Genomic DNA, 26704 nt, shown 5'->3' with positions numbered 1-26704 from the left:
ATCCAGATCGAAACGTTGTTACAATTAGAACTCAAGTTGACACACAGAGTTCATCCCGTACGTACTGAATCATGTTCTCCTCTGCCTTTCTTGAGCTTGAGCTGATCAGTGTCTACGTACTGAGTCCAAAGTGTTCACAGAAAGTGACTTAGGCCACAGTGTCTCAGATACCTCGTCATTGTGTATATACGAGAAGATTCGAACCTCTTCGCGAAGGACAGTGTGAACCTGTCCCTGCATAAAGCCGGTCGATATCCATCGACAGTGAAGCTGAGATATTAGCATCATACACCGAACATGTTAACACAGAAAAGCGGACGTATAAGACAGCTACCCTATTCTCACAGTGATCTTTTCCACATACGCAGCGTCACTTACATAAATCCACAAAACATCAAGGCAAAGAGCAAACAATCAATTTCTGCAATCAAGAACATGGCGAACGATTTGCCATTTGATGTCCGACGCACCACAGTGTCAGCAGAGACGCTTGAACGAAACCTAGACGCCGCAATGCCAGCAGAGAAACCCTTCAGTGTTACCGACATGGATCCTCAAAGCGCGACTCCAGCTCTTGATCGCAACCAGATAGATCCCGAAGACGGCGTGTGGGTTTGTTGTTGCAAAAACGAAAACAGAATAACACATTTCCAAGGTGCGTTTCCATTCAAACACCTCACTTGTGGCAAGTGCAACAAAGTTCCATGTCGGTTATGTCTGGCAACGGAAATTTTGACGCCCTTTTTATCGGATACTGCCGACTGCTCAGATCAAGATGACCGCGAACTGCGGTTTTGCCAGATCTGCCCTGGATGTGGCCTGTCTCATCGAACAGAGTCTTGCAACGGTCGGATCGTGTTCAGCAAAAACGCTTGTCTATGTGGCCAAAGTCAAGATGAGAGCTGGCTTCGGTATCAGCTCGGCTCGGTCGCTGCCTATCGTGCTGACGCCACGAGAATTGCTCAAGAATTGTTACTCAAGCTCTCGAGTGATGCCATGTGGCGCCGCTTTGATGAAGAGTCACCAGCGCAGGCCAAGATCCATCTTGAAGATCGTCGAGATTCTGGGAAGTTTTAGGAAGCTGGGTGTAATATTACTCAACTTTGAGGTAGTTCCATGTTGCAGATCCGAAGACCGTGGTTCTGTAGTATTTCCCTTCACAACGATGCCAGGTGTGCCAAAACGCTGGCTGTATGCTCTTGGTGACTAGAAGTCGCTGATGCCTAAGTCTGCCAGACTGTTGAGTGTGACTTAGATCACTGCTGTTTATCGATGTTGCCGCGTGTTACTTTAGATTACTGTTTTACGCAGCCTCAGGCTCGTATGGGATTTTGGAAGCAATCGATTTGATGGTATAGTTTTACGTAGCGTTTTATTGTAACGTGATGCACATTACTTGATATGTATGTTATTTTTGGAAGTACTGGTCAGTAAAACCAGTAAATAACAGGAGATGCAATCAAAGCAGCGTTAGGATAGATGGAACATATTTTGCACATCAACTCGTGTGTACGGTGGGTTCGGTAGCTCTGTCAAGTATCCTCGTAGGCATACCTCTTCGCATCATCGATACCCTGCTGTGTATTTACTGCAAAACACAAGACTCGTTTTCATCAACACTAAATAGAGCGACACGATGCTGGTACCTACTCCGACCCATCAAGTCCTTCATAGACTCGGCCGATAGATACTCACAGCTTTGGCCTAAATATCCGACAACTTGGTATCGCATATACTACTCGTCTGGCTTGCGAAACCGACCTCCTTCACTTGCATTTGCTCGCGACACTCCGACGGGAAGACATGGAGAGGCTCGTGGTAGAACATTTTGTTGAACATGAAAAGGGCAATCGTCTCTCCTCGAACGTAATTGAGCGTGTGGAGAGAGCCTAACGTAGAGTTCAAAGCGATCCATTTAGCAGATATCATCGCGAGTAGCAGAGTGGACATAGTCGGCTCAAGCTGATGCCAGTGACGAGAGGTCAAAGTCAATCGCAGAGAGTAGAAAGGAAGACGTCAATGAGCGTGAATGCGGAAACCTCTGCAGACACCCTGCAATAGACGGGTTGCAAAAACGAGGAGCGAGGTAGGCTCATCTTCTGGCATCTTTTGTTGATTACACGGATCATTGTAGGATTGTTGTCCTGACTCGATTGGAATGATGTTACTCCGCTTTTGTTTGGAGATCCGAACATTAATCTTGGTTTCGGCTTGTTTCGATCAGATCGGATTGCAGTTTAGGGGCGTTATAGCCGTTTATGGCAGGAATTGAAGAAGTTCACATAACTTCGAAACCAGTAACTACTGCCCGTCCAGGTGTTGAAACGCTACTCATGAAATTGTTTGGTTGTCAGAGGTAACGTCACAGATAGCAGCAGCGTTAGGGCGCAGCGATAGCTTTCGTTTCGTGTTATATGAGCTGAGTTGGGATGAATATTAAACATAAGCACTTCTTCACGCTTTGGAGACATTGCAGGTGTCTGTGGCTATTAAATTTAACGTAATAGGTCCACTTCTACAGCGTTCTCAGGTTTTAAATTGATTAATGTTAAGTGATATTACGTTTACCTCGGGAGGATTTCCAGTTCACCCGATCAGAGCTTTGGTAATCGGGCCTGGTCGCATGCATTTCGACCAGTTTATAGAGTATTCACCTCAAGTTGCATCTTTCCTGTGTTTCTGTTCTTTCTTATCCGAAAAAAATACTTCACACATCTTGATTCCAATTTCTCACTGTTGAACGGACTCAACTCCCCCTTGAAGTGTATTTTATCTATCTTCTCCTTCCGTTGAAATAATCTGTTCTTTACGCTGTTCTTTGTCCGATACTCATCATGTATCTCGTCTCTTTGTTGTTTTGTCTTTATCAAGGCGCAACCCTCATCTCGGCTCAGCAACAAAGTAGCACTGACTATACGGATGATGCCGATTTCCGCGACGCGATATTGAATGGGACGAACACGTACCGCAAACAGCATAATGCCACAGATCTCGTGTGGAACGATACACTAGCGGAGTATGCGAATGAGTGGAGTCAGGATTGCAAGTTTGACCACAGTGTGAGTTGAACTGGCCCCCGACGAGTTAGAACTCGTGTCTTGAACAAGATTTGACGTATACCACATGGAAAATTGTTTGCTGACATATGTAAGAACGGTCCTTATGGAGAAAATCTTGCATCTGGATTCCCCAGTGCGTCGGAAGCGATCGTTGGCTGGGGTGAAGAACGAGTAAACTACGACTTCGAAAAGGGAGACTTTAGGTATAACACCCTCAAATCTTAAGCTTATTATCACCATCACAAAGTCACAATACTAAATACCACGCAGCATGGACGCGGGCCATTTCACTCAACTTGTCTGGAAATCCACAACCCAAGTCGGCTGCAGTCGCACTGAGTGTAACGGTGGCGAAGATGGAGGCAAGGGCGATGCACCTGGTTGGTACGTTGTATGCGAGTACTCTCCATCAGGTAATGTCATAGGAGAATTTGTCGAGAATGTACAAGAGCAGGTATCGGACAACGAATAGGATGATAGCCCGCACCCTCCAAATCCAAACGGCACACCGAATTCGACTGATAGTAGCGAGTTTTCACAAGGCACAGTCTACGGCGAGGGAAGTGGTGTCATAAAAAATATGGGGGCATTATGGATGCGCTTTTTGTGAGCTGTGGGAAAGCTGCTGGAATCCGTAACCCAAGAATACTGATTATTGGCCAAGAAAACAATACACATATTGAAACTCTTAGAGATCTTATGGCTGATTACGACGGTGGTCAATCATTCATTGGAGAGCGACGTATATGATCAACTACTTAGTGAACGACCTTCTTAAGTAAGTGTCTTTATATTGACATTGTATAGATGAGAATCCCAACTTCCCATTGTATGTTTACAATGCTGCGTCGAGCAAAGTTCCACTCTCAACTCAGCCCTCAAGGACGGAACTGGTACTATAAGAGTCTGGTATACCATCATAGAATCGCTAAATATCTATACATTTTCGTGCATTCAACACCATGGCTCCCTATAACCATGACCTCAACGCTAAGAACTCGTCTGACCCATCTGCAGACCGAGATAACATTGCAAATCCCGACCATGAACATGATATTCAACATAAAGTCGGTTTGAACAGCGCCTCCTACGATCCTGAGGATCAGCTAGGTAGTGAAATAAAAGACCAGAGATACCACAACCGGCAAAAAGAGGAACTTGTAGTCATTCGTGAGGGCGTACGGCCCAAGACGCGACGACTTTTGATTTCAATTAACAAAGCAAGATCACAGAAAGCTATATTTTCGACAACGTCAGACTCTAGGACGCAAGACAACAACGACGACCTTATTTCCCCACTCTTTCTTACTCCACCTCTTCGCCGACACGGTGCCATCCGACAAAAGAGCCCCCCTCATCATGTCAAGCAGCTCAGTGCTACCTTTCATCGAAAGCGGGAGCTCACCCAACGAAGCTTGACTGCTCTCGAGGAGAGCCAGGTTGGTCATCGCAAACTACCGTACATGACTCGACAAGATGGAGCGGTGCGCGAAAACTCGAGAGGGGAAGTTAATAATAAGGGAGTTGGAAGGAGCTTCGAGTATGAGATGAAAACTCGCAAGTCGTTTCAAGAGTAATTCGGAATGCTGCATATTTCATCGTATTTGGCTTCTGTACCTAATCATTCAGTTTTACATGGTATCTCTAAGATATAAGCTGGGATTGACCATGTCACTGTTGTTTTCGTCATGCTGCATCATTTCGAATCATCGGATGACTGTCTGGCAGAGTCACTGGTGTGAGCTGTGATGACTGAACGATGTCCTAGAAGATGCGCTAGAAGCACACGCTAACTACGTTGTGTGGCCCATGCATCGTCGTCATCAGCCTCTTTCACAAATCGCTGATCAAACACTCGCCCGCCAAATAAGAGGCCTCACCGGCCTGTCCCCGCCACTTTCGTCCATAATCCAGCTGCAGTTACACTCACTTCCGTCCCACGATAGACTATCCTTACTCTCGCTCATATCGCTTCTCAAAGAAAAGCCATTGTTACCCCGCGATGTCATCTGCTAGCCCTTCAACTGGGGGACAAGAGAACCCCCAAGATCCCACGAGCCCACGACGCGGCGGAAGAGGCCGAGGGCGTGGTAGAGGCGCACAAAATGGATTAGAAGGCGGACGCGAGAACTACGGGTCGCGGGAACGAGGCAGAGGCGGCGGGTTCCAGGCGGGCCGTGGACGTGGTGGACGTGGGAATGGGAACAGAGATGGCGGAGGCGGCCGTGGTGGACGAGTTCTGGAGAAGGGCAAGGCGCCTACAGGAGAGACAGATGAACAGGGCGAGGCTCCCCAAATACTCACTAAGCCTAACCTTGCGCCTCCGACCGATGAGGACGACGATGCCGAGGTGTGCTTCATTTGCGCCTCGCCTGTCCAGCACACAGCAGTCGCGCCCTGCAACCACCGCACCTGCCACATTTGCTCAATTAGGATGAGGGCGCTGTACAAGACCAAGGCATGCGCACATTGTCGGACGGAATCGGATCACGTTATCCTCACAGACGATCACGAGAAGAGCTACCATAGCTTTTCCCCTAGCGAGTTCTTCAAGTCAGACGATAACCTGGGCATACACTTTGAGAAGACCGAGATCTTCGAGGATGCGCGGTTGTTGTTGCAGTATAATTGCCCAGACGGCGAATGTGATGTTGCTTGCTTGGGCTGGCCAGACCTGCATCGCCATACCAAGACGGCGCATGGCAAGGTCATGTGGTGAGTGTTGTTCAATTGCATGCAAGCTACGGACAGCTACTAACGACTACTAGCGACCTTTGTACACGAAACAAGAAAGTCTTCACTCACGAACACGAGCTGTTCACCTACCCCGAGCTCAAGAAGCACCAGAAATTTGGCGATGACGACCCCGGCGCAATCGATCAGAGTGGCTTCAAGGGACATCCAGAATGCGGTTTCTGCCGAGAGCGCTTCTATGGAGATGACGAGCTCTATGCGCATTGCCGAGATAAACACGAACGTTGTCACATTTGCGATCGCCGTGATGGGGCAAGGCAGCAGCAGCAGCAGTACTACGTGAACTATGATGCGCTGGAGGTGCATTTCCGTAAAGACCATTTCCTCTGCCCTGACCGAGAATGCATGGAGAAAAAGTTTGTTGTGTTCGACTCTGAAATGGACATCAAGGCTCACCAGTTGGAAGCCCATCCGAATGGTTTATCCAAAGATGCTTTACGAGACGCTCGGAGAGTAGACATGTCTGGATTTCAGTTTCGAGCACCACATGAGCCGGAGGCGGCTGGCAGACGAAACGATCGGAGACGAGACGAAGGCAGAGGGCGCGGACGGGGACGAGATCCGAATGCGGAACCATTGCCTGCCTCGTCCGCTCAGCCGCTGACCAGAGCAGAGCTTGCATATCAGCGGCAGATGGAAGCCCAGAACTCGCACTCGGTGACAGGACGAGCTTTTGGCGGCCAGCTCACTGCAGATCCAACTCCAAGCCAAGCATTCGCTGCCAGACCTTCACCAAGCGCGTCTGAGCCAGCGACAGTAACAGCTTCGCGTCCAACGCCGACGTCTGCGAACAACATCACGAGTAGCATTAGAGACTTGAACCTCAATGCACAAGCCCCGAATTCCACACCACAGACTCCTCAGGAACAAGCTCGGCTACTACGTCACAACGCAGTTACCGAACGAGCTTCCAACATGCTACGCAATGACCAAACAAAGCTTCAAGAATTCCGATCTCAGATATCTGCATATCGCACTTCAAAGGTGTCTGCGACGCAGCTCATCGAGGGGTTTTTCGCCTTGTTCGACAACAATGCGAAGGAGCTAGGAAAGCTTGTCAAGGAACTAGCGGAGATTTTCGAAATTGATGCGAAACGGCAGGGTCTGTTGAAAGCATGGAGTGATTGGAAAGCGATCAACGAAGACTATCCATCTCTGCCTGGCTCTGCAACAGGACAGGCACTCAACGGTGCCACAGCGGCTCATGGAGGATCTAGAGTACTGAAGCTCAAGAGCTCAACAGCACAGTCATCACGCTCAACGGCCAATCGACAGGCGAGCTGGTCCTCAGCGTCGTCGAGTAGTACGTTCCCAGCTTTGCCGGCAGCAGCGTCAGCGAACCGCGTTGGAGCGAAACCAGGGCAAACACCATGGGCCTCATCGTCTGGTACAAGTGCGCGCGCATCACCCATGCCCTCTCGCACCGCTTCTTCAACAGGCCTCAGCAATAAGGCACCCAAAGCAAACCTCGCGGATGGCTTCCCCGCCCTGCCTGCAGCAGCCAAACCTACCAGCACCATTTTCAGCCCTGGCTACACTGGGCTAGGTCTCCGGCGAGACAATAGTGGACGGAACACACCGACAGGTAACGCATGGGGCGCTGGAGAAGGCAGCGGCTCAACGACCCCGGCAGCGGAGGACGCGAGTGCTGGAAAGAAAAAGGGGAATAAAAACAAGAAGCAGACTCTGTTTCACTTCGGATAGAGTTTTAGTTAAAGTTTGTGCTCATAAAGGTGTCTCCAGTAATGTTTGCGTATGTGGATTAGCCATCGCATAACCAGCTGATCACAATGCAAAGTGCCTCAAACACGAGACTCGAAAAACGTTGAAGCCTCGTTGGCGCCAGTGACCAGTTTGCCGGATGAGGCGCGTTAGTGCTCCCGCCGAGATCCTTTGCGGTGGGACGACTCTCGGTCAAGTACCGTAGAATTCAACTCGATAGGCCTACCACTAGTAGGGGTTGAAGCCAATCAATTCTACAGAAAATGCTAAGCCATTGTGGCTCAGTCACTGCGCCACAGCTCAAACCTGATTACTGGCAAATCTATCCAGTTGAATCTTGTGGTAAAAGTCGGAAGTAAGCTGCAGCAAAATCTTGCAACAACTTGACAACTGCATTCAAGATCCTTGCGAAACATGTGCGCCCAAATTGTTACAGATATATGCCTAATCTACTTTTCTTGTGGCTTTTCCCCCTGTAGCTTCGTCGCGTGTTTGTCTCGAGAAGGATACGCAGCTTACTTCCGGCTTTTGCACGTGCAAGATACGCCCATCCCATCTCCCCACATCGCACCACACTACTGCAGCCCTAATATTGTACCGCCAGGTCGCAATGTAGAATCCAGTCTTATAGCCAGATCTACCAACTGGTCCAGGCCAAATCCCCTCACATGACTGGAGTCTACCTCGAAGCCTGGCGGTACGATGTTAGGGCTGCAGTAGTGCGGCGCGATGTGGGGAGCAAGTGTAAATAAGAAGATGGGTGGGTGTATCTAGTAGCAACGGGCCGAGTGGTATGGGACGAACCGCGGATCGATGAGCGCACAAGCGTTACCAACTTCGCGCTGCAATCACTTCTCATAAAGCTTAACAACAATCGGTCCCCAATATCGAGAGAGGATAGTCCCAAAGCCGTGCACGGGTCACTGGAGCTGCATATATCGTTTCGCGCCCGCGTCGTGGCTCTTCTCTCCTCATCACCCATAATTCTAAACATCATCCCCAAGCACGTTGTTAGCCAACATGTATACTCACCCTCGCCAACAGACTCAGCACTACCCTGTGGTCTCCACACAGCAGCCCAGGTCCGATGCTGCTTCGCTACCTCCGTCGAGTATGCACCACGACCCGAGCGCGATGATGCATCTGCCACCCCCACAACATCAACTTCAACATCAACACCAACACCAGCATCAACTTCAACACCAGCATCAACACGTCCTACCTCAACAGCAGACACAGTTGCAGCCGAGTTCCGACTTCCAGTACGAGGAGCTGGGAAGTGCCAAGGGTTTCCGAGGCACCAAAACCGGCAGACAGTATGAGTTGATCGTCGACCAACAGCCCATCAGGGCCCGAATGTGTGGTTTTGGCGACAAGGTAAGACACGCACCTGCACCAATGGGTTTGGCTTGGTACAATGCTAACACGTGACTGATTGTAGGATCGCCGGCCTATCACACCCCCGCCATGTGTGCGTCTGGTTGTAACCAACTCCCAAACAGGAAGGGAGGTTGATTGTGATGAAGTCCATAGTGCATTCTTCGTTCTCATGGTTGACCTTTGGAACGAAGAGGCTGCGCGCCCCGTCAACCTGGTTCGTCATAGCAACGCTGCTCCCACCGTATCGATATCTAGTAGCACTACCACTTCATATCCACCTACGCCGGACCGTCCTATGTACATAGGCTTGCCTTCGGGGATACAAGTCAACAACTATGGACACCCGGTGCCATCACAGACACAAGCGACCCAGTACGTCACCGGTCCGGGGGGGCCGTCAAACTTCTATTCTCCTACTACAGGCGCACCCAGTTATGTTCCACAGTATGGAGTAGCCGGCTATGGTTCAAATGCTCTGCCAGTTATGCCAACTCAGATATCGCTGCCAGTCACGCCGATCAACCAGAACCACACTCGCAATCTCATTGGTTCCAATTCCGTCAACGCCCAGCGCTTGAATGATCTAGATGGCAAGCCGGGCTTCTGGTTTGTCCTCCAGGATCTGTCGGTGCGGACCGAAGGGCATTTTAGGTACGCTTCCATCACTATCCTCGTCATACCACTCACTAACATATTGATACAGGCTCAAGTTCAGCATCGTCGACGTTGGCACTGACCAGGGTAACTGCTCTGTAATCAACACTGGCAAATGCCCTGTGCTCGCCTCTTGCTTCTCTGCCCCTTTTACCGTGTACTCCGCCAAAAAGTTCCCCGGCGTCATCGAGAGCACATCGCTCAGCAAGTGCTTTGCGGCTCAGGGCATCAAGATACCCATCCGCAAAGACGGACCCAAGACCCTGAGCAACCAGGATGAGTTTGAGAATGATGATTAGAAATCTCCAGATGGGAAACAAAAAACAAAGCGCCTTCGAAGCACCTCGGTATGATGACATAGTGACGGACAACAAAGACATGGCAATCGTCGTCCTGAGAGGTGCATGCAGAAGAAAGCGTGCGAATAGCGATATATACGGTTCGGTTGGGTTGGTTTGAATGTGAGCATCAATCAAAGAATGCCCAAGGATGGGGTTTTGCTTTCAGGTAGATAGCATGGACCATATACGTGCTCTTATTCTTCGTAGATAAAACCCAACATGGTTTCAACGCCCATCTCAACCAACTAAACATGCTCACTAAATGATCTCAAATACCTAACCCACCGTCCATCCTCCTCCCGCTCCCAGATCATTCCCTCGTTACTCCCCTCCCCCTCTCCATACGGCCGCGTAATTCCAGGCAACCCTAGTAGGCTACACATCGTCGCCGGACGGCCCACCTGTTCCTCCTCCGGCTGGTCAACGCATTTCGGTTCGTCTACGTTTACAACGTCACCCTGCGGCATAGTATCATGTGCGAGCCACTCGTCTTCCGCCACTACACAGATCCTAAGGCACAGTGTGCAAGGCACGTGGCCGCAGTCAGCTTTACACGGTTTATCAAACACAGTCACAAACGCAGGACGTTCGACACTACTCCGAAAGACCGGAGTCGCACTATCAATCTCAACATCGATAGGACGCACAGGATCAGAAACGCTATCGCTGCGTTGCTCACGCTTATGAAAGACTTTCTTCAGCGTCCTACGGAGGCTGTGCTTCTCGTCTTCGGCGCCTGACCGTATGCGTGCATGTGGCTCCGCACTACGATGCGGTGATGGGCGAGACACCGGTTTCCAGTGCTTGATATGGCTGCGGCCGCACGCGCAGCACGCCCAGATCAGACTGCTCCTTGGCCACTGTAAGCTGCCCGGCGGAAGGGAGACAGCGGAGTGTGTGCCTCGGGGCAGCGTGAAGGCCAGACCGTGGATCTGGACGGAGGAGTTAGCGACGAGGTGGCAGGTGGAGCAACGTAAGGTGCCTAGAGGTCGGATGGGGTTGGTGGAGGTGAATGGGTGGGTAGTACGGCAGGTGCGGCATGTCCATGTTGCGTGTGGGGGGATAGAAAGGGGAGGTGGTGGTACGTCGGAGATTGAGGAGCGGGTTGTGGATAGGGATCGGGATGTGGGGGGACGGCTTGTTAATGTTGGAAATTGGTTTGCGGGAGTTGAAGGACGGGAGACTGTTGTTGTAGGTGGAAGTTCTGATGCAGTGGACGGTTTTGGTGAGGCCAAAGACCATGGTGAAGTCGCATAGCGCGAGGATGAGTACATGTTCGTCATGCTAAGTGAAGATATATGGATTGCAGTCGTCAAATTCGAATGATTGGACGCAGTTGTGATGTTATCCTTCAACGTTCAAGGGTGGATATTTGGAATAGAGGGAAGACAGAGAAACCTGCAATTGCTTGCGCTGTATGCAAACAGTATTTACTGTGAGAAGTGCTTTTTGCACGGTGACTGATCATGATTGCACAACGCATGGCAGTGGCCTGCAGGTGTGATGAATCCCGAACTGTCTGGAATCTTCTGTTGACGAGGTAACAATGAGCATATAGAGGTTGAAAGGAACGAAGTGTAAGATGGTTAAGGTGACTACATGCGAGAGTTGAATCCATTGATAATCAAGTTTGTAAAACGCGCGAACGCAAGGACAATCGTGGGCTATAAGAACATTCATCCCAAGTTTGTAAGCCGAAGTATTTTCCCTGACATGATCATTGTTCGCATGCATCTCGAGTTCTTCAACTCAAGGCGCCCACCTTCTCAGAGAGCCACTTCCACCTTCCCCTTCTCAACCCCTCCGGCATCCCTACCAACACATCCCTCACTGCCATTTTTTCATAGTCCAGATTCTCCAGGGTGATGGCTTGCAAAATGTAGCCAGTTGTGGTGATGTGAGACAATGGCGGGTCACGCAGATGCTTTGCAACCTCGTCCATCGTCAGCTTCTGGTGATGCCAAATGTGGTAGGCACGAAGATGAGTGAGTGTAGCACGGATGCGCGAGGGGCTTTTGGACTCTGGAGACGGAACAGTAGATTGGAGGTAGTTCTGTGCCCATTGCGTTGCATACTCATATTCAGTCGTATGGGCAACATCTCCCATTTCGTCGGTGGGAGTCTTGAGAGTAGGTGTTGATACCGTTGCTGTTTCTTCAGGATCATCGCTTACTGAGTTCAATTCGGATGGTTCGACGGCGTGTTTCTCGGTGTGTCTAGCTTCTTCATCATGTATGCAGCTAGTCAACTGGCCTTCCTTCGAAGGAGATGCCGTTTGGCTTCCATCTGCTAGTTCACTTGCAATGTCCATTTCTTTCGTATCGCTTGTCAATTTTCCTTGATCGTTGATGTCCATGGACTTGAGCGCATCTTCAAGCTCTTGATCTGCGAATTCGTCTTCTTCCACATCGAGATCCTCCTTGAACTGACTATTACGGTTCCTCGAGAGGATCTCAAAATATTCGTCAAGATAACGGCCTTGTGATGATCGGGTACTGCCACTTTCAGTCCTTTTGGGAAGAATGGGATATCCGGGGTCAGGAAGAGCGGGATATCCTGGATCAGGATTCCTCAGCCAGGACAGATTGACTCGGCCGGTTTGTTGGCGCATAGTATCAGTCTGGCAGCGCCTGACTTTGAAACGCGTTGTTTGCCTTGAGTGCGAAACACTTGGGCTTGCGACATCGTCCGTCACTCCGGGAATTGCAGATACGGACGCTGGTATGGGACCGTCTGGATCAGAACGGTCGACAGGCTCTTCCGACACAGAGCTGTTGTAATCTTCTGCTTCGTCCACTTGTTCTTGCTCCTGCTCAGCCGCCTGAGCTGTTTGCTCGACTGCAACATCTCTTTCGTCTTTTGAATTCCTAGCGGTTTTCAATTTCTTTAGAGGGCTTTTGGGAGCGGCTTTCGAATCGTAATCGCACAGCCCACGTCTAGGAGGAACCGGTCTCAGTTGCTTACGCTTCCAGTCAAGCATGTGATAAAGACGAAATCCAGCATACGCGTCTGCAGCAGCGTAATGGATTTGCTGGACATCTAAAGGCCGGCTCCAATCACTTTCGCGCACATTCGTATCGCCTGTCAGATTGTCGTCGACTTGTCCGCCTTTGTACAGAGGTAGCTGCAAGTGCTGAAGCACTTGCGCAGCAAGACCTACGAGCTTGTTCACGGTTTTCTCCGGTTCGGTGGCGTGTAACTCTACGTCGTTGTGAAGACGACTCAGCTCGAACACACCTTGACCTTGTATATCGAGAAACTTGTTTAGGCGGCTGAAATCGCCCTTGATAGCTACACCAACCTTGTAGATATCGGGCGACTCCAAGATAGCTTTCAAGGTGGGTGGCATCAGCTGTTTCGCGCTTGTGCCCGGAAAGAGAGAGATATGGAAGAGCGCAATCCGATCTTCGCAAGCAAGTTGTATAAGTGATGCGTTCTTCTTAATCGAGGCAGGATTAGCTCGAGGTTTCCACTCAATGTCAAACCCTACAACCTTCTGGTGCAAGAAATACTTGGCGACGCGCTCTGCTACCTGTAGAGATTGACAGTAGTGGGTAGATATCTGCTTATCCCCAGGTCCTCGATAAAGCTTTGCACTCCAGTAACTTGCTCGTGTGTTTGGGGAAGCCAGCATCGCAGCGCGTAATGCATCGTCTGGAATTTGGAAGGCAAGAGGCACATGTTGTTCTGCGTGATCCTCTTCGTCATATTGAGCATCACTGTCCTGCTCAAACCCAGTTTCTTGGATTTCAACGTCATCCTGCTTTGTACCAAGCCCTCCCTCACTATCAGCATGCGCTCTAGGCATGTTCTGAGACATTTCGGTGGATAAGCGTCCTGAATCAACATGAAGCTGATGCGCTACCTCCGACTCGGTAGTAATTGTCGTCGGATGGGGGGCCAATCTGTTTGCCGTTGGTGTGAAGCGCAAGGAACGGGTACATGCTGACGTTGTACAGTGCTCTGAAGCATTTGTTGAGATGCCAAATTCCCCATCAGGGAAAGGCACCGTCTGTTGTCTAGGAGGACTCTGCTGTTCATTCCCTTGTCTGGCCGGCAGCGCCACCGGGTCCTTGTGTGCAAATCGTATGGGCAGATTTTGAACCCACAGTCTCGAACCCGAATGTGTCGAGTCCCCAGTGCGTCTTGGCGAAACAACAGGTCGTCCCCGCTTCCATCTGGATTCTGGGGTAGGAGATGGCGCTGACGGTGAACAGGGTGGACTGCCAGGCATAGCTGCGGGTACCGTTGAGTAACGGTTCGAGAGAGATGAGTTACTGATATTCCGTGTCAGTTTACATCTTCTTTGAGGCCTTGAGGACAAGTGTTACCTTTGCGCGCGACGCACTGCAGCTGTGTACACGCTGTTTATATCGTTCTCATGGTGAACACGCCGGTGGACACTTGACGCGCTTGGAAAGGAGACGCGTCGACCGAGAAGCATTACCCTCCATTATAGTGCTCCAACTAGGCACCAGGTATACAAAGAGGGGTATGTGTGAAGGCGGCGCTGTGTCTGCCTGGCTGGACGGTGGCTATTGGACCCTGATACGCGAGGATGTCTGTTAGCGCGACGGTGTTGCAAGATGCCAAGGCTGCGTTTATCAGATCTGTGATACCTCACTTCCACCTCTACAACAAAGCACTCGTAGGCAGCGGTTCGCATACTCAATCGACCATCCAGACCCTATAGCCATGTCACTCGAGAATCTTCTTCCACTCGGTACATACAAATTCTAACCTTGTGTGTGCAAATCCTGACCCTCCATAGAACTGATCGACAAATGTGTGGGTTCGCAGATTTGGGTCATCATGAACGGTGGAAAAGGTTTGCCTGTCCAGAATCCAGATAGTAGGGCCAGACTAATCAGCTATAGAGTTCACAGGGAAGTTGGTCGGGTTCGATGACTACGTCAACATGGTACTCGAAGACGTGACTGAGATGTACGCCCTTTTTCACTGTGAAGACCTGGTATGCGAACTGAGCTAATAAGTAACATAGTGACCCTGCTGAGGGTAATGTCAAGCTTCCCAAAATCTTGTTGAACGGGAACAACATCTGCATGGTATTGTCACTCACGCTTCATCAATGACCAAACTAATTGCTTGCTTAGATGGTTCCTGGGGGAGACGGTCAGACAGTACTCGAGGACGAATAGATCAGACACAGAGGTATCGTCGATGTTATCTGCTCTGATCCTGGCTTCATTCACCGAACATTGCAAAGAACATCTGACTTTGCATACTCGACTCAAGCCACATACTAGTATCTGGCGGTGTCGGCGATGACGGTTGGGCAATGCTTCTACGTCAAGGCGGTGTGTTTTCCGTTATTGCGATTGACGGGTTTGGGATGATGCCTGAGTAGACTTTGTTGCAAGCTAGTCAAGCAAAAGCAGCATTTGCTGGCAGTCAATACGAAGACACGCAAGTTTGTCAACCACGTCATTTAGTCTTGTCTTCAGATCGATAGGTCTGCGAACGTTTTGCTCTTGTTCTAACCTCATGAAGATCCGGCTGTGCACTATGAAGCTTTACGGTAGTACGTATGGCACCTGCCAATGACGTTCTCCCGGAACTGTAGATATCTCCAGGGATAGAACGAAATGCCGCGGTCCACTAAGGCTTCGAGTTCCATGGGGCGATTGCAAACGTGCGTTTCTAACATCCGCCAAGTCCACTCTATCATCTCCTTTTTCCGCTCCGCAGTTGTCATGCCGAGATCTCCTCTCCGCCCCACATTGGATGTTGATCGGCCACATTCGCTCACGAACAAACGCGCTCGTGGTACAGGGTTAAAGACACTGCGAGCAGGTCCACGATATTGCCAGTCCATCAGCACGATGCAGCGCATACTCCTGGAGCACTGCTGCGTGGCATCGACGATCGATTTACCACCTTGTTTCGCTTAAAGCACTAGCAGACATCACATTGACATCGTTACAGCGTGTAGGTAACGTCACCGAGGAACACTTCAATGTATAGGGGTGCTCTGTGCGGAAGTTCGCATTTCAGGAATTTCAGGAATTTCATGCTCGCGTCATACAGCAAAGAAAGGAGCTCTGCCCGACAAGGACGTCCATGGCAGACCGATATGATCAAAATGAGGCGCCTGAAGAGCAATCACAGCATAATGGACCGGGGTGAGCTGAACGCACCAACATCTCGTATCGAGCGGTTGAGTTTGGCTAAGGCGCAGGCTTAATTAGTCAGCACTTTTCTCGAATCTCACAGTTTGGCCTTTATACACAATCAACTCCCTTGCTTCTAGAATCCTCTAGAATAGTTTTGTCCATTCTGGTAGACGATAACGCAGCTAGCAAAGGCAACAAGGATCTGGTCAGGGTTTCTACGAACAAGCAGATTTCCAATGGCCGTGCGTGTGGTAGCCGTCATGTGATGCCTTATTGCAAGGAATAGCTAGGTCGTTGTAGCCTCCTTAGCGGAGGTCCTGCAGCTTGATCGTTGCTTCCGAAAATACCGATCGCGTCTCTATTTGTGATCTTGGTCGTCTTGCGCTCACTTCGGCGTCATTTGCTATGCGTCGTCCATTCACGAGCCGCCCTTGATCTCGAAGAATCTCCGTGCCCTGCGCGTTCTCGGTTCAAGCGCTTGCTTGGCCCTCGCTTTTTCCATAGATTCCCTGTCCGCGTGTCGATACTGCGATCAGTTTTTGACTTTATTGCGCATTCGCTCCCACCCAAACACTCTTTTTGATGTCCTGCGCCATACCCTCCAAATTCGATATGTCGGCACAAGTTCCCGGTAGCCTCACATAGACATTTCCACTATCCGTCCGGATTCACATTAGCATCATATTGTCGCCATCCTGCCGCAATTCTTGTGGAGTTGGTTGGAGACGATTAATTCTCTGCCTGCCATCCTTTGGAGACGGGTCAACCCTCCGCCGATCGGCTTTTGGATCGTGTCCACCCCAGGAACCCGTTCCGTGTCCATGACAGCAGTTGTACATATCGCAACCTATCACCATAGCCTTCTGCCCACTTGATCTGAGGCTCATCTCCTCCATATAAACGTTACATCCAACCACTTATGGGCGGACACTAATTTCGATCCTACCACCACTTGTACTCTTCTTGCGCGTTTGCGCCTAGCAACACTTGGTTTCTTGTTATTTAATCTCTACAACTCACCATCGCCACCACCGCTTTACCGCGCCAATCAGAGAAGGTGGACCGAGTGTTACGATTTCCTATTCCGTCGCTCTACTCGTAAACTACTCCGGCCATACACATATATTTCAGGACCACTCGGTCGCCGGATCCGACGCCACCGGTGACTCTCTGTTAAGTAGAATCTCGACCTTGGCGGCATTTCCGACCTAAGTCATCTTCTTTTCGATACCAACTTAACACGACCACCCCTACCACCCTACCTGGTCATTCGACCTTAATTTTTCCTACATGAACGACCTTAAGGACCGGCTACAGCAACTGGGACTGTCCCAGTATTTCGAGGATCTTGTGGCCGAGGGTTTCGACACCTGGGCCACAGTACTAGACATTACCGAATCTGATTTGTGAGACTTCTTGCTGAGTCTGAAGAGAATGAACGCTCACAACGCTGTAGAAGTCACCTCAATATCAAGCTTGGGCATCGCAGGGTAAGCTACTCTGTCTCGAGTCTGCTACAGACTACATCTGCATGAACTTTGTTAAGATTTCTGAACAGAAGCTCCAAAGAGGGATAGCAGAGTCGCGAGGACAGTCCGCTCATCGCCCGTTGCCAACCACGCTCAACAGGGTCACAAGTGCCGAGGGATCCTATCGCAGCGACGATGACTCGGCTGAAAACGTAGTGAAACGAGCGGAGTCATCAACAGTTGGTACGACAGGGACGAGCACCAAGCGAAAGTATCGTCGGCACCCTAAAGTCAGTTACGGCCTTGTAGCGAACGGCGCGCTGCTAGCGCGTAATTCAGTACCATTCTGACTTCTTGCAGCCGGATGAGCACGCCCCAGAGCGGCCCCCATCGGCCTACGTCATCTTCTCCAACCGTAAGAGTGTTACATCCTTACAGTGTTCATAGTTGACGCATCGCAGAAGTCCGAGAGAGCTTGAAGGGACAAGACCTTTCTTTCACTGAGATTGCCAAGGTCGTAGGTGAGAAATGGCAAATATTGCCGGTAGAAGAACGCGAAAGTTGCGAACGACAAGCAAACTCTGCGAAGGAGAAATACTATGCAGGACTGGCCGAATATAAGAAAACATCGCAATTCGCCATCTACCAGCAATATCTGGAGGACTTCAAGGCAAAACATGCCGGACCTACCAAAGGTGCGTCTCCTTGTGGCCTTACAACGGTTTCACGTAGCACGTTAGTGACAGATATAAAAGGCAAGCGTTCGAAGCTACAGACAGAGAGGAGTACATCAGTACGAAACAATAGCTACGAGCAGGGTGAGCGAGCATTAGATAGAAGGCTCAGCTCGACGCAGCCCGAATACTTCACAACAGGACACCATCGACTTCAACCTAGTCCACCAACACCTGGTGTCCCGAGTCTCTCGAAAGCCCCTTCGTCTTTTTCAAAACCTTCATCGCCGATCCCGCATTCGATTTCTGGGTTCAACTCGCCTCGGATGGACCAGCATTACTCTCCTGCGGCTACTTCTCCACGAGCCATGACCACACAACAGGAATCTGTGTTTGAAGTGGCCTCTGTCCATATAGCACGGGATTCGAGAGCGCGGCAAGATGTCAATATGCCGTACCACTCTTCCTTGTACACGCAACCTATGCATCAACTCCCACCCACGACTTCCCCGCCACATACTCATGCTCTCCATTACCAAAGTCCTGTCGAGGTAACCTCACACTCGCGACGGCAAATGCTTGAATCTACACGGCTTCCTCCCCTCACTCATGAAGATTCTACATGGTCTTCCGAAAGCGGTCATAGTGGATATAACCTTCCATCGGCGGGGTTTTCTGGACAGCTTCCTCTGGTCGATCCAGTCAAATCACTGCGCACACTTCCCCAGCCGATGCCTAACATGGTGCCCGTCATCTCGCCGTTGGATCGACTGCCACTCGCCACGTCCCCACCACTTCAGCATCAATCTCGTGACTATCGTGCACAAGGCTCACTCGCAGTCCTAATAAGAGCCGGTGAACTGGCAGCCAGAGCCGCAGATGAAGAAGCCATGGAAAAAAACCCCACTCCGTAAGTTCGCAAGTCGATTCGACCCAAGAGAATTTGGTGTATGGAGAATTTGATGGCCTCGACAATCAAATAAAAAAGCGCATCAATACACTCTCTAAGGGCCAGGGTCTTAGAACTTAGATTCGCTCATGTCAAAGCTTAGCGACTCGTCTGACAACCCGATACCTGCCATGTGGTATCTCAGAACACCACTTCGGATCTCGACCACGAACTTACGCGCTACATTCAATCTTTGATTTGGAATAAAGTACTATGGCTGGAGGAGGAGAGAGGTTATGGACTGATAACATGCGCCTTGCCATGTGAGCAATGCACTTTGCATTTCTAATGTTTACAAATTCCGGTCTCACCGTAGATGCCTTTTGATACCCATAGAAGCGACCACTCAGATACTCATAGCATCTAAATTAAGAAGCAGCATGCGTACGTGTTCATTCGTACATGTGTTAACGCCGCCATCCCGTTTGTCAAATGATTCAAAGGTGTGGTCACGCTGTGCATGGGTAGTAAGATCTTAACCGCTGACGACAGTTAGTGTCTTGATGTTTATCAAGGCTACAGACACCTGACTATTCGGACTGGTCCAGAATTCCACCATCATGATTATTGTAGTATCCCGCTGGTGTTTTCGCAATTGTACTAAGACCAAGGAAGGATTGTAATTGGCTCATCAAGATATATAAAGCCTTCTCATTTGCTAGGTACTTTACACCGGTCGTCTGTGCGGGGCGGCAAGCTAGGAAAAACACCAGCGGAATGCCTTAGTAAAGAAAGTCATTCTGCCACATGTGGTCCACAAAATGAATACGATTCAAGTCCTCTTCTCTTCGATTTGAGTAAGTTGTATTACGATGGAATATTTCTATAGGTCATGGGGGCAACACGAGACGATGAGACCACTTCACATCAGATCGAATTGCCAGGTCAGAAGATGTGTGATGTCTACACAAGCTTTAGGCAAGGGCCTGCACTCGTCCGCCTGTGACACCAACAGAACGTGTTTTCCGAGCGCTGCTCATTACCATATTGATCCACATTGCGCTGGGCGTTTAGCGTTAAACCTTCGCTCCGCGGAGGGAGACCTGTATCGGATTGTGATATTTGTGGAGATGGGATTTCGAGAGTAGCATATCTATCGCCTTCCCGAGGGAGGGCCGCAAGATGCTGGATCGAGATTGCTAGTGAGGGGTAGAGATAGTGCTCGGGTAGATTGTACAGCTTTTGTGTTTATTACCGGTGGAATTGCCACTCCGAAGAACATCGAACCCTCATCGAGATTTAGGCTTCGACTACTGTTCCACAATGCTGTCGGCGATCAAAGATGGCTTTCGACGCGGGAATCAAACAATCGTGGAATGACCGCGCCCTTGAGGGACCTCATTGGCCATTCTATTAACCTGGTATAGTAGCCTGAGCCACTGGCTTCCATGCTACAGCAATTGCTGCTCTGATCGACACAAGTGGTTTGGGCGATCAGCCATCGCGATGATAGGGCCGATGAGTAGAGTAGATAAGCTAGCCGGGAAAGGTCAGCCCTTGTTAGGAAAATTCAAGTCATTGCAATTTCCCCTGCAAGTAGTAGCAAGTATAGCCGGTTGACACAACCTTAGCGATCTTAGGTCTCATCTCTTATTACTAGATTAATTGCAAAGAGCCCAGTCCAATGCCGTGATCCGATAGGAAGTTGTACGGATTGAGCGGCAAAGATCTCAGTGTCTAAGCTGAAGACTGGCCAGTCACAACACAGCATGCACGGTTTCACTACACAAGGCAATCTTTCATTTATACATGTATAGATTCATGATTGTTGTTCATTGTTGTCATTGTGTTAGCACCCACTCCCATCCTGGTTGTTTTCTGACAACGTAGCTTAGATAGTTGCGTTAATACTGGACGAGGTGATACATACATGTACGGTTGGGTAGTAAGAACGGTACTTACGGACGAGCTAGACGATATTTCCTAGCAAACGTGAATCAAACGGTTGACCAGAAAGACTTGGTCTCGCAGGGTTGTTGCAGGCTCTCACAACCTCGTTACAACTCATAGAGGATTTACGGTTGGGTCAAGACTAGCAGCAGTAATATGACTTTCGAATAACGACTTGGTGACCATGTCATCCTCGCTGAACTGCTGCAGATGGACGGTGTTTTCATGCACGAATATTCCACCTGGCCAGCTACTAGGTTATAGATTCCCAACATACGTGACCAGAGGCTGTGATGGAAGGCTAAAATCTCAGGTGTCCTCTAAGCAGTTGAGTATCTCACATCAAAATTTAGCGTGACCGTTCAAGTTGTTTCGTCTTGTTGGACAGCATCACGACAGATCTCGGTGTATTGATTGGACTTTAATGGTTTCAACATGACCTTACACTTTCCCACTGCATATCGCAACACGTACTTTGACTTCATTGCTGTGGAAGAGACAACGCCAGAACTGATCTGAGCCAGTTATGCTTTAGCCGACGCGAAGACCATAGAAGCAGACACCAAAACCCGAGATGCAACTTGAGAATACATCTATAAGCGGCAAAGGCACTACCTCAGAGCAGGCCAGCAGTAGTAATGTATAAACATCAACATGCAAATAAATCAAAAGACGACAGAGAAAGTCTTGTTGTCTCTAGGCTCTGGGCGTCATATGACCAAGATGTAACGAACAGCAACACAATCTGAAACATGGACTCGAAATGGGTATGAGGACTAGGTAGTCAATTCCACCGTCAATGGATGTATACGCTAACCTCAAAGCGTAGATTCGTTTCGAATATATATAAAATGTCAACGACCCAGAAAATTATATACGTCGACCCTAATACCAGTCTCTACTCCATGCCTAAACGAAGCTTTTCTGCGACTGCCACGCAACCGGAGCCTATGTGTTGAAGACGGAGCAAGGCGTTCACGACGTGGAGATTTAACACATTGCTATTCATATGTCAAATTTGGGTAGGCGGCCATAAAGGGGCGTTCGACGACGGCTATGGAGTTAAGTAACAGTGCAAATTGGTGTGCCAGTGTCATCACACGTTAATCAGTATGCGCTGCTTTATGTGTTGAGCACAGCGACATGTCACTGCAGATATTGAGCACACAGCGCCCAGCTCGCCAACATAAGGTGAGATGATTCTAATAGTAGAAAGTGTTCAATTTCATCATAGAGCTCAGCAACCTCAACCAATCAACTTCTAACCATACGACCCTCTGTGTGCGCAAACCAAAAAATTGCCATTCACAACTCCCTACCACACACATCACAACCCCGTCCCCTTCCCCCCCTCATCAGGATCTAGATGCGTCCTCCGATCAACCTCCAACCTCTTCTGGAAATACTCCCCAACAACAAACTCGTCATATACCTCCCCCTCCTTCCTCAAATGCTCAACAACGCTAACTCGCGCATCTTCGTTCGGACTGAAGAAGAACGGCATACTATACCTCTCTTCTCCACTCCGATTCCGCACCCGATGCACAGTACTCATCCACGAACCGCCCGTAACGACTTTTAAGAAATCGGCAATATTCACAACGAAGCTGTTCGGTACACAGGGAACGGGCACCCACATACCATTTCCGTTTAGAACCTCCAGCGCGGGCAGTGTCGTCGCAGACTGGCAGACGAGTGTGAACCAGCAGAAATCCGTATGTGCGCCGATTCCAACGTCTGCGTCGGAATTTTGGGGCGGGTAGTGGACCGCGCGCACGTTGGTCATAGGATGTGTGGTTATGCTATCGAAAGCGGTTTCGGGAAGGGAGAGCGCGAGGGCGAAGATATGCAGGAGCAGTCTGCTGAAGGTGGACATGGCGGTGTGATAGCGGTATATTGCGGGACGGAAGAAGAGAGCAGAGGGGTGGGTGGGCCATTGGTTGCGAGGAGATGTGGATGGGAGAGGGAGAGGAAGGTTTTGCTCAGGGTCGTGGGCATCTTCTCCCATTAAGAAGCCTTCTTTTAGATCTAAGGATGTCAGAAGGTGCAATATATGAGGGTCGAGGCAAGAGACGGACCACCCCGTGTACTCTGATCCAACTTTCCCTCGAGGAAAGCTTCGTAGCCTCTGAACTTTTCGGTCTTTTGGTTGTGTGTCTCCATCTTGACTTCTGTCGGTAGGGCGAAGTACTTCTTCAACGCGTCAAGCGTGTCCTCCAACATCTTCTCATCCACACCATGATTCACCGCGTAGAAGAATCCTACGTCTCGGCATGCAGCACCGACTTCACTGGCTAGTTCTTCACGATCAGAAAGTTTGTCGGAGTAGATACGGCGAAAGTCGATTTTAGGAACTTCCATGAAAGCTGGATTGGCTTCTTTGCCTTTGAGGACGCGTCGTCGACCTGGAATTCCCCCATCGTGGTAATGTACCCATTCGTTCTCAGTCTCTGTGGCGGACATGATGTCTGTGGTTTCTCGCACGATCTCCCGTCGCAAGTATCAGTGGCTTATACCCGGTAAACGACTATGAAGTGCGGAGAGGCAATCAGTTGTCTTGACGGATAAACGGCAACGCCCAAGACTATGGCGCTAGTCTCCAACCCCGAGCTTTTGTACGAAGATACCGATAGGCTTGTTCATGCATATCCAAACTCTAAGGTCTGCTTAAGGAGCATCTGTCCAATGAAATGTAGACACGCCAAGGGAATTAGAGTACATTGCAGGTGAACAAGATACCACCCAAGGGTAAGATTGCCCTGCTGCCTAGTTCTGGAATGCGGGATAATGCGTAATGATATAGGCATGCATACCTTGCCGGTCGAGGGATAGAAATCGTTCGGTTGTGGTATGCATGTACGTGCCTGTCTCCGTGTGGGAACATACGAGCCAATACAAAAAGAGACCTTGACCCGAACTACATGATAAGCTAGGGTATGCTTGAGATCTGTGTATCGTTAGTAACAAGTGAGCTAGTAAGAGAACCGCTATTGAGTTGCCTACTCGTGCCCCTATGCAGACAAACCCTTGTGCCCCACCAGGGATGAACGATCGTCGACCCCGCATGATGCTTGCTTCTCCAAGAGAGTTTGCATGATCGTCCCAACTAACAAGTCGCTAACTATAGAGTATGATTGCTCTCTGCTTGTTATGAACCTGGCTAGGTCGCTATATCAGTGCCGTGATGCTTTCCGCGATTGAGACAGAGCTGGAAGCAAGAATAGGAGATCCACATGATTGGTAGTATCGTATGATTTCTGTCCATTATATTAAAGGTCCCTGCCACGAGTAGAGATGGGAAGCAAATGTGAAAAAGATTCCGCAAACTCCAACACCCAGCCGATAGTTGCAAGTCCGATTCCCAGGGATATCATAAACTGCACGAAGGAAAACACAACCCCAATCGACCCGCCATGTGTCCATACTCCGATTGCAGAGCAGCTCGCCAAGATTGAAGAGTGCAGGAATAGTCTTGACCATGACTGCAGCGACCCTGACTGCAACAGACGACTCAGTGCTTAGTTCTTGAGTTTCTGCAAGAACTCCATGCCCTTCCCAAGCAGGCCTTTCGACGCGCCACCTTCCTCGCCCTTGGTCTGAGTGGAATTCGCGGGATGCTTGATCTCCGAGCTCAAGGGCTTCACCTCTCCGCTCTTGCGTCGGCCATCTTGTCCAATGTAGTTTCCTGCTCCGCCACGACCGCCGAGTTGAGGTTGTGTCTCCGTGTGAGAAGGTGCAATGACGTCTTGCGCAAGGCGTGCCATCTCGGGGTTGGTAAGGTCGTTGTGGGCCATGTTCCCGTTGCCACCCCTGCCTGTCGTGTACAAGTTGGACTTTATGGTTGGGGTAACGAGGTCTTCGGGCTTCGTGTAGGTAGAAGGGTCTTCCTTGAGAATGTTGCTACATGAAAGTAAGTATGTGTCACCTAAAGTAGACATATCAATATGTCGGGTGAATCAGAGCATGACATTCGTAGCATAGGAAGTGTTGCTATGATGCTAGTGCGACTGCCAGCTTTTCACCAATATGTTTAGAAGAAAAACTCACCCTGCACCACCTCTTCCGTGGGACGCAATGCGATCGGGCTGCACACGAGTAGCCATGATGCTCAAATATTTGTGTCGACAAAGGTTCGTGGAGCTAGGATGTGTCTTCGGGACAGAGTTATAGAAAGACTGATGTTCAGAAGCTGCTGCTGGGCGGTGTGTGATATGCGCAAGGTGAGGAAAATGACTGGACAAAGGCTTGAAAGACAATGACGCGATCGTCGTCCAACCTCTTATATTAACTGCACTCTTGGCTGTGACCGCGCGCAGTGACCAAGGCCAGAGAATCTAAACATGCACCACGGGAGAACAATCTTTTCCTGGTGTCCAGCGTGATCAGCAACAAACGCCTTGTTCGCGTCTGGGCACCACGCGCCGGCGGTGTTGGCTTCTGTCGCTTTTTGCGGCCCGCTGCACTTCGAACCGTGGAATCCAGCACATTTTGCGGGCGCTTGCTGTGGTTTGGGGTTTCAATTAGTCATTTCTTGCCCACGGCAGGTGGAGCGTGCCGACAATACGATGCGATGGATGCCGGTACGTCATTGGTATGCTCTTGTATCGATGGACTGCTGTCTTGATGAGTTTCTGGCGCATTCAAGTCGAGGATGGTAGCACATGTGGTTGATGAACTGTCCAAGAAGCTGAGATGTGACATGCTGATCAGACCTTGGGGCCGGAGACACAAGCGGATATGTAATGTTATTACTCACGGCATTTACACGCCAAGAGCGTGGGGTAAAAACATCAACACTAGGCAACTACACTCTCGTCCTCATCGACAATCCGATAAGATTCACAATCACGAACCGCTTTATCTCGATCTCAAAGAACTAACAATCAAAGTTTCCGAAGCTTCTATTATCGTCTACCTCATCGCACAGTTGTTATCTTGCCGTCCACGGCCCAGAGCTGATCGGTCATTGAAGATCCAAAGTTCAGTAAACCGTCCAGCACTCCTAGCCGCCTAGAGAGCGATTGACACTATCGCAATCTTGTCAAAAAGCAAAAAACAGGAAGTTGCCCCTCTATCTATGGAAGAACGCCAATTATGCAGACCCAAAGCTCGAAAATGCCTCAAATGCTTCGTATCATATCATACACTGCTCCCAATGCTGTATACCCAAAAATGATTCCCAAACACCCATGATGTATGCGAAGTTGCGAAACGCTGCAAAAAGGACCGATCCGATGGAGAAGGTCGAGAGGCGCAAGAGAAAGAGTCGAATATGAGTAGTGAAGGAGGCCGAGGTCGAGGCCAAGAAGAAGAGCATGCAGAAGACCGCGATGTGCGGGTCTCGAATGCCAGACCGAGTGTATCGACGTTGAGAGTGAGGATACAACCGACCCACCCAACTGAGAAGAAGTGGATGAATGAACTGGAAGATGTTAGATTATTTCGTTCGAGCGCCAGGACTCAGGCTCTAACATACCTTGTATTTGTCTCACAAAAGGACTTAACCGCCATCACGTGGCTGTGGCTCGTCCCCGGCCCTGGACATCATCATGGATGTGGACATTGTGTACTTCGCACTTGGGTTGGGAGCACCGCCGTCACGGGGTTGAGGGTCGGAGTAGGTGAGGTTCAAGTTGAGGGAGACTCGCATGGCGTTGGTGTTGATGTTGGTATTGGTG

The 26704-nt window shown here is 49.8% G+C and overlaps 11 protein-coding genes across 11 annotated transcripts; 6 read left to right on the top strand and 5 right to left on the bottom strand.

Annotated features, from left to right (window-relative positions):
* Positions 1–486: 486 nt before the first annotated feature.
* Positions 487–1014, top strand: P153DRAFT_272174 (uncharacterized protein; the record flags this gene model as incomplete). The annotated part of the gene is made up of 1 exon (XM_033662913.1): positions 487–1014. A coding segment is annotated over one exon (528 nt), but the record flags the coding sequence as incomplete, so codon positions are not given.
* A 1820-nt stretch (positions 1015–2834) lies between these two features.
* P153DRAFT_381222 (PR-1-like protein) lies at positions 2835–3531 on the top strand (the record flags this gene model as incomplete). Its single annotated transcript, XM_033670022.1, has 3 exons — positions 2835–3059; positions 3153–3262; positions 3330–3531. The coding sequence occupies 3 exons, from the start codon at positions 2835–2837 to the stop codon at positions 3529–3531; spliced, it is 537 nt and encodes a 178-aa protein (XP_033528435.1).
* A 609-nt stretch (positions 3532–4140) lies between these two features.
* P153DRAFT_363058 (uncharacterized protein) lies at positions 4141–4770 on the bottom strand. Its single transcript, XM_033667284.1, has one exon. The coding sequence runs from the start codon at positions 4505–4507 to the stop codon at positions 4313–4315; it is 195 nt and encodes a 64-aa protein (XP_033528434.1). The 5' UTR covers positions 4508–4770; the 3' UTR covers positions 4141–4312.
* Positions 4771–4903: 133 nt separating this feature from the next.
* On the top strand, positions 4904–7748 carry P153DRAFT_392666 (uncharacterized protein). Its single transcript, XM_033671170.1, has 2 exons — positions 4904–5774; positions 5828–7748. The coding sequence occupies exons 1-2, from the start codon at positions 5062–5064 to the stop codon at positions 7515–7517; spliced, it is 2403 nt and encodes an 800-aa protein (XP_033528433.1). The 5' UTR covers positions 4904–5061; the 3' UTR covers positions 7518–7748.
* Positions 7749–8672: 924 nt separating this feature from the next.
* On the top strand, positions 8673–9868 carry P153DRAFT_280951 (uncharacterized protein; the record flags this gene model as incomplete). The annotated part of the gene is made up of 3 exons (XM_033663110.1): positions 8673–8912; positions 8977–9566; positions 9619–9868. The coding sequence occupies 3 exons, from the start codon at positions 8673–8675 to the stop codon at positions 9866–9868; spliced, it is 1080 nt and encodes a 359-aa protein (XP_033528432.1).
* A 287-nt stretch (positions 9869–10155) lies between these two features.
* Positions 10156–11184, bottom strand: P153DRAFT_381218 (uncharacterized protein; the record flags this gene model as incomplete). The annotated part of the gene is made up of 2 exons (XM_033670021.1): positions 10156–10420; positions 10490–11184. 2 exons carry the CDS (start codon positions 11182–11184, stop codon positions 10156–10158), a joined length of 960 nt encoding a protein of 319 aa, XP_033528431.1.
* Positions 11185–11654: 470 nt separating this feature from the next.
* P153DRAFT_372546 (uncharacterized protein) lies at positions 11655–14354 on the bottom strand (the record flags this gene model as incomplete). The annotated part of the gene is made up of 2 exons (XM_033669405.1): positions 11655–14133; positions 14242–14354. 2 exons carry the CDS (start codon positions 14352–14354, stop codon positions 11655–11657), a joined length of 2592 nt encoding a protein of 863 aa, XP_033528430.1.
* Positions 14355–14564: 210 nt separating this feature from the next.
* Positions 14565–15458, top strand: P153DRAFT_330811 (LSM-domain-containing protein). Its single transcript, XM_033665444.1, has 5 exons — positions 14565–14633; positions 14682–14738; positions 14788–14854; positions 14913–14976; positions 15025–15458. The coding sequence occupies exons 1-5, from the start codon at positions 14606–14608 to the stop codon at positions 15067–15069; spliced, it is 261 nt and encodes an 86-aa protein (XP_033528429.1). The 5' UTR covers positions 14565–14605; the 3' UTR covers positions 15070–15458.
* A 1679-nt stretch (positions 15459–17137) lies between these two features.
* P153DRAFT_103703 (uncharacterized protein) lies at positions 17138–19525 on the top strand. Its single transcript, XM_033661869.1, has 5 exons — positions 17138–17450; positions 17501–17534; positions 17603–17803; positions 17874–17928; positions 17975–19525. Exons 1-5 carry the CDS (start codon positions 17335–17337, stop codon positions 19099–19101), a joined length of 1533 nt encoding a protein of 510 aa, XP_033528428.1. The 5' UTR covers positions 17138–17334; the 3' UTR covers positions 19102–19525.
* Positions 19526–22353: 2828 nt separating this feature from the next.
* Positions 22354–23489, bottom strand: P153DRAFT_280750 (Clavaminate synthase-like protein; the record flags this gene model as incomplete). The annotated part of the gene is made up of 2 exons (XM_033663092.1): positions 22354–23054; positions 23105–23489. 2 exons carry the CDS (start codon positions 23487–23489, stop codon positions 22354–22356), a joined length of 1086 nt encoding a protein of 361 aa, XP_033528427.1.
* A 1055-nt stretch (positions 23490–24544) lies between these two features.
* Positions 24545–25129, bottom strand: P153DRAFT_280186 (uncharacterized protein; the record flags this gene model as incomplete). Its single annotated transcript, XM_033663060.1, has 3 exons — positions 24545–24622; positions 24671–24926; positions 25074–25129. 3 exons carry the CDS (start codon positions 25127–25129, stop codon positions 24545–24547), a joined length of 390 nt encoding a protein of 129 aa, XP_033528426.1.
* Positions 25130–26704: the final 1575 nt, after the last annotated feature.

The sequence above is a fragment of the Dothidotthia symphoricarpi genome (assembly GCF_010015815.1).
Source record: "Dothidotthia symphoricarpi CBS 119687 unplaced genomic scaffold P153scaffold_2, whole genome shotgun sequence".
NCBI lineage: Eukaryota > Fungi > Ascomycota > Dothideomycetes > Pleosporales > Dothidotthiaceae > Dothidotthia > Dothidotthia symphoricarpi.
The sequence above is the reverse complement of the archived record's forward strand: the minus strand, read 5'-3'. Positions and strand labels throughout refer to the sequence as shown.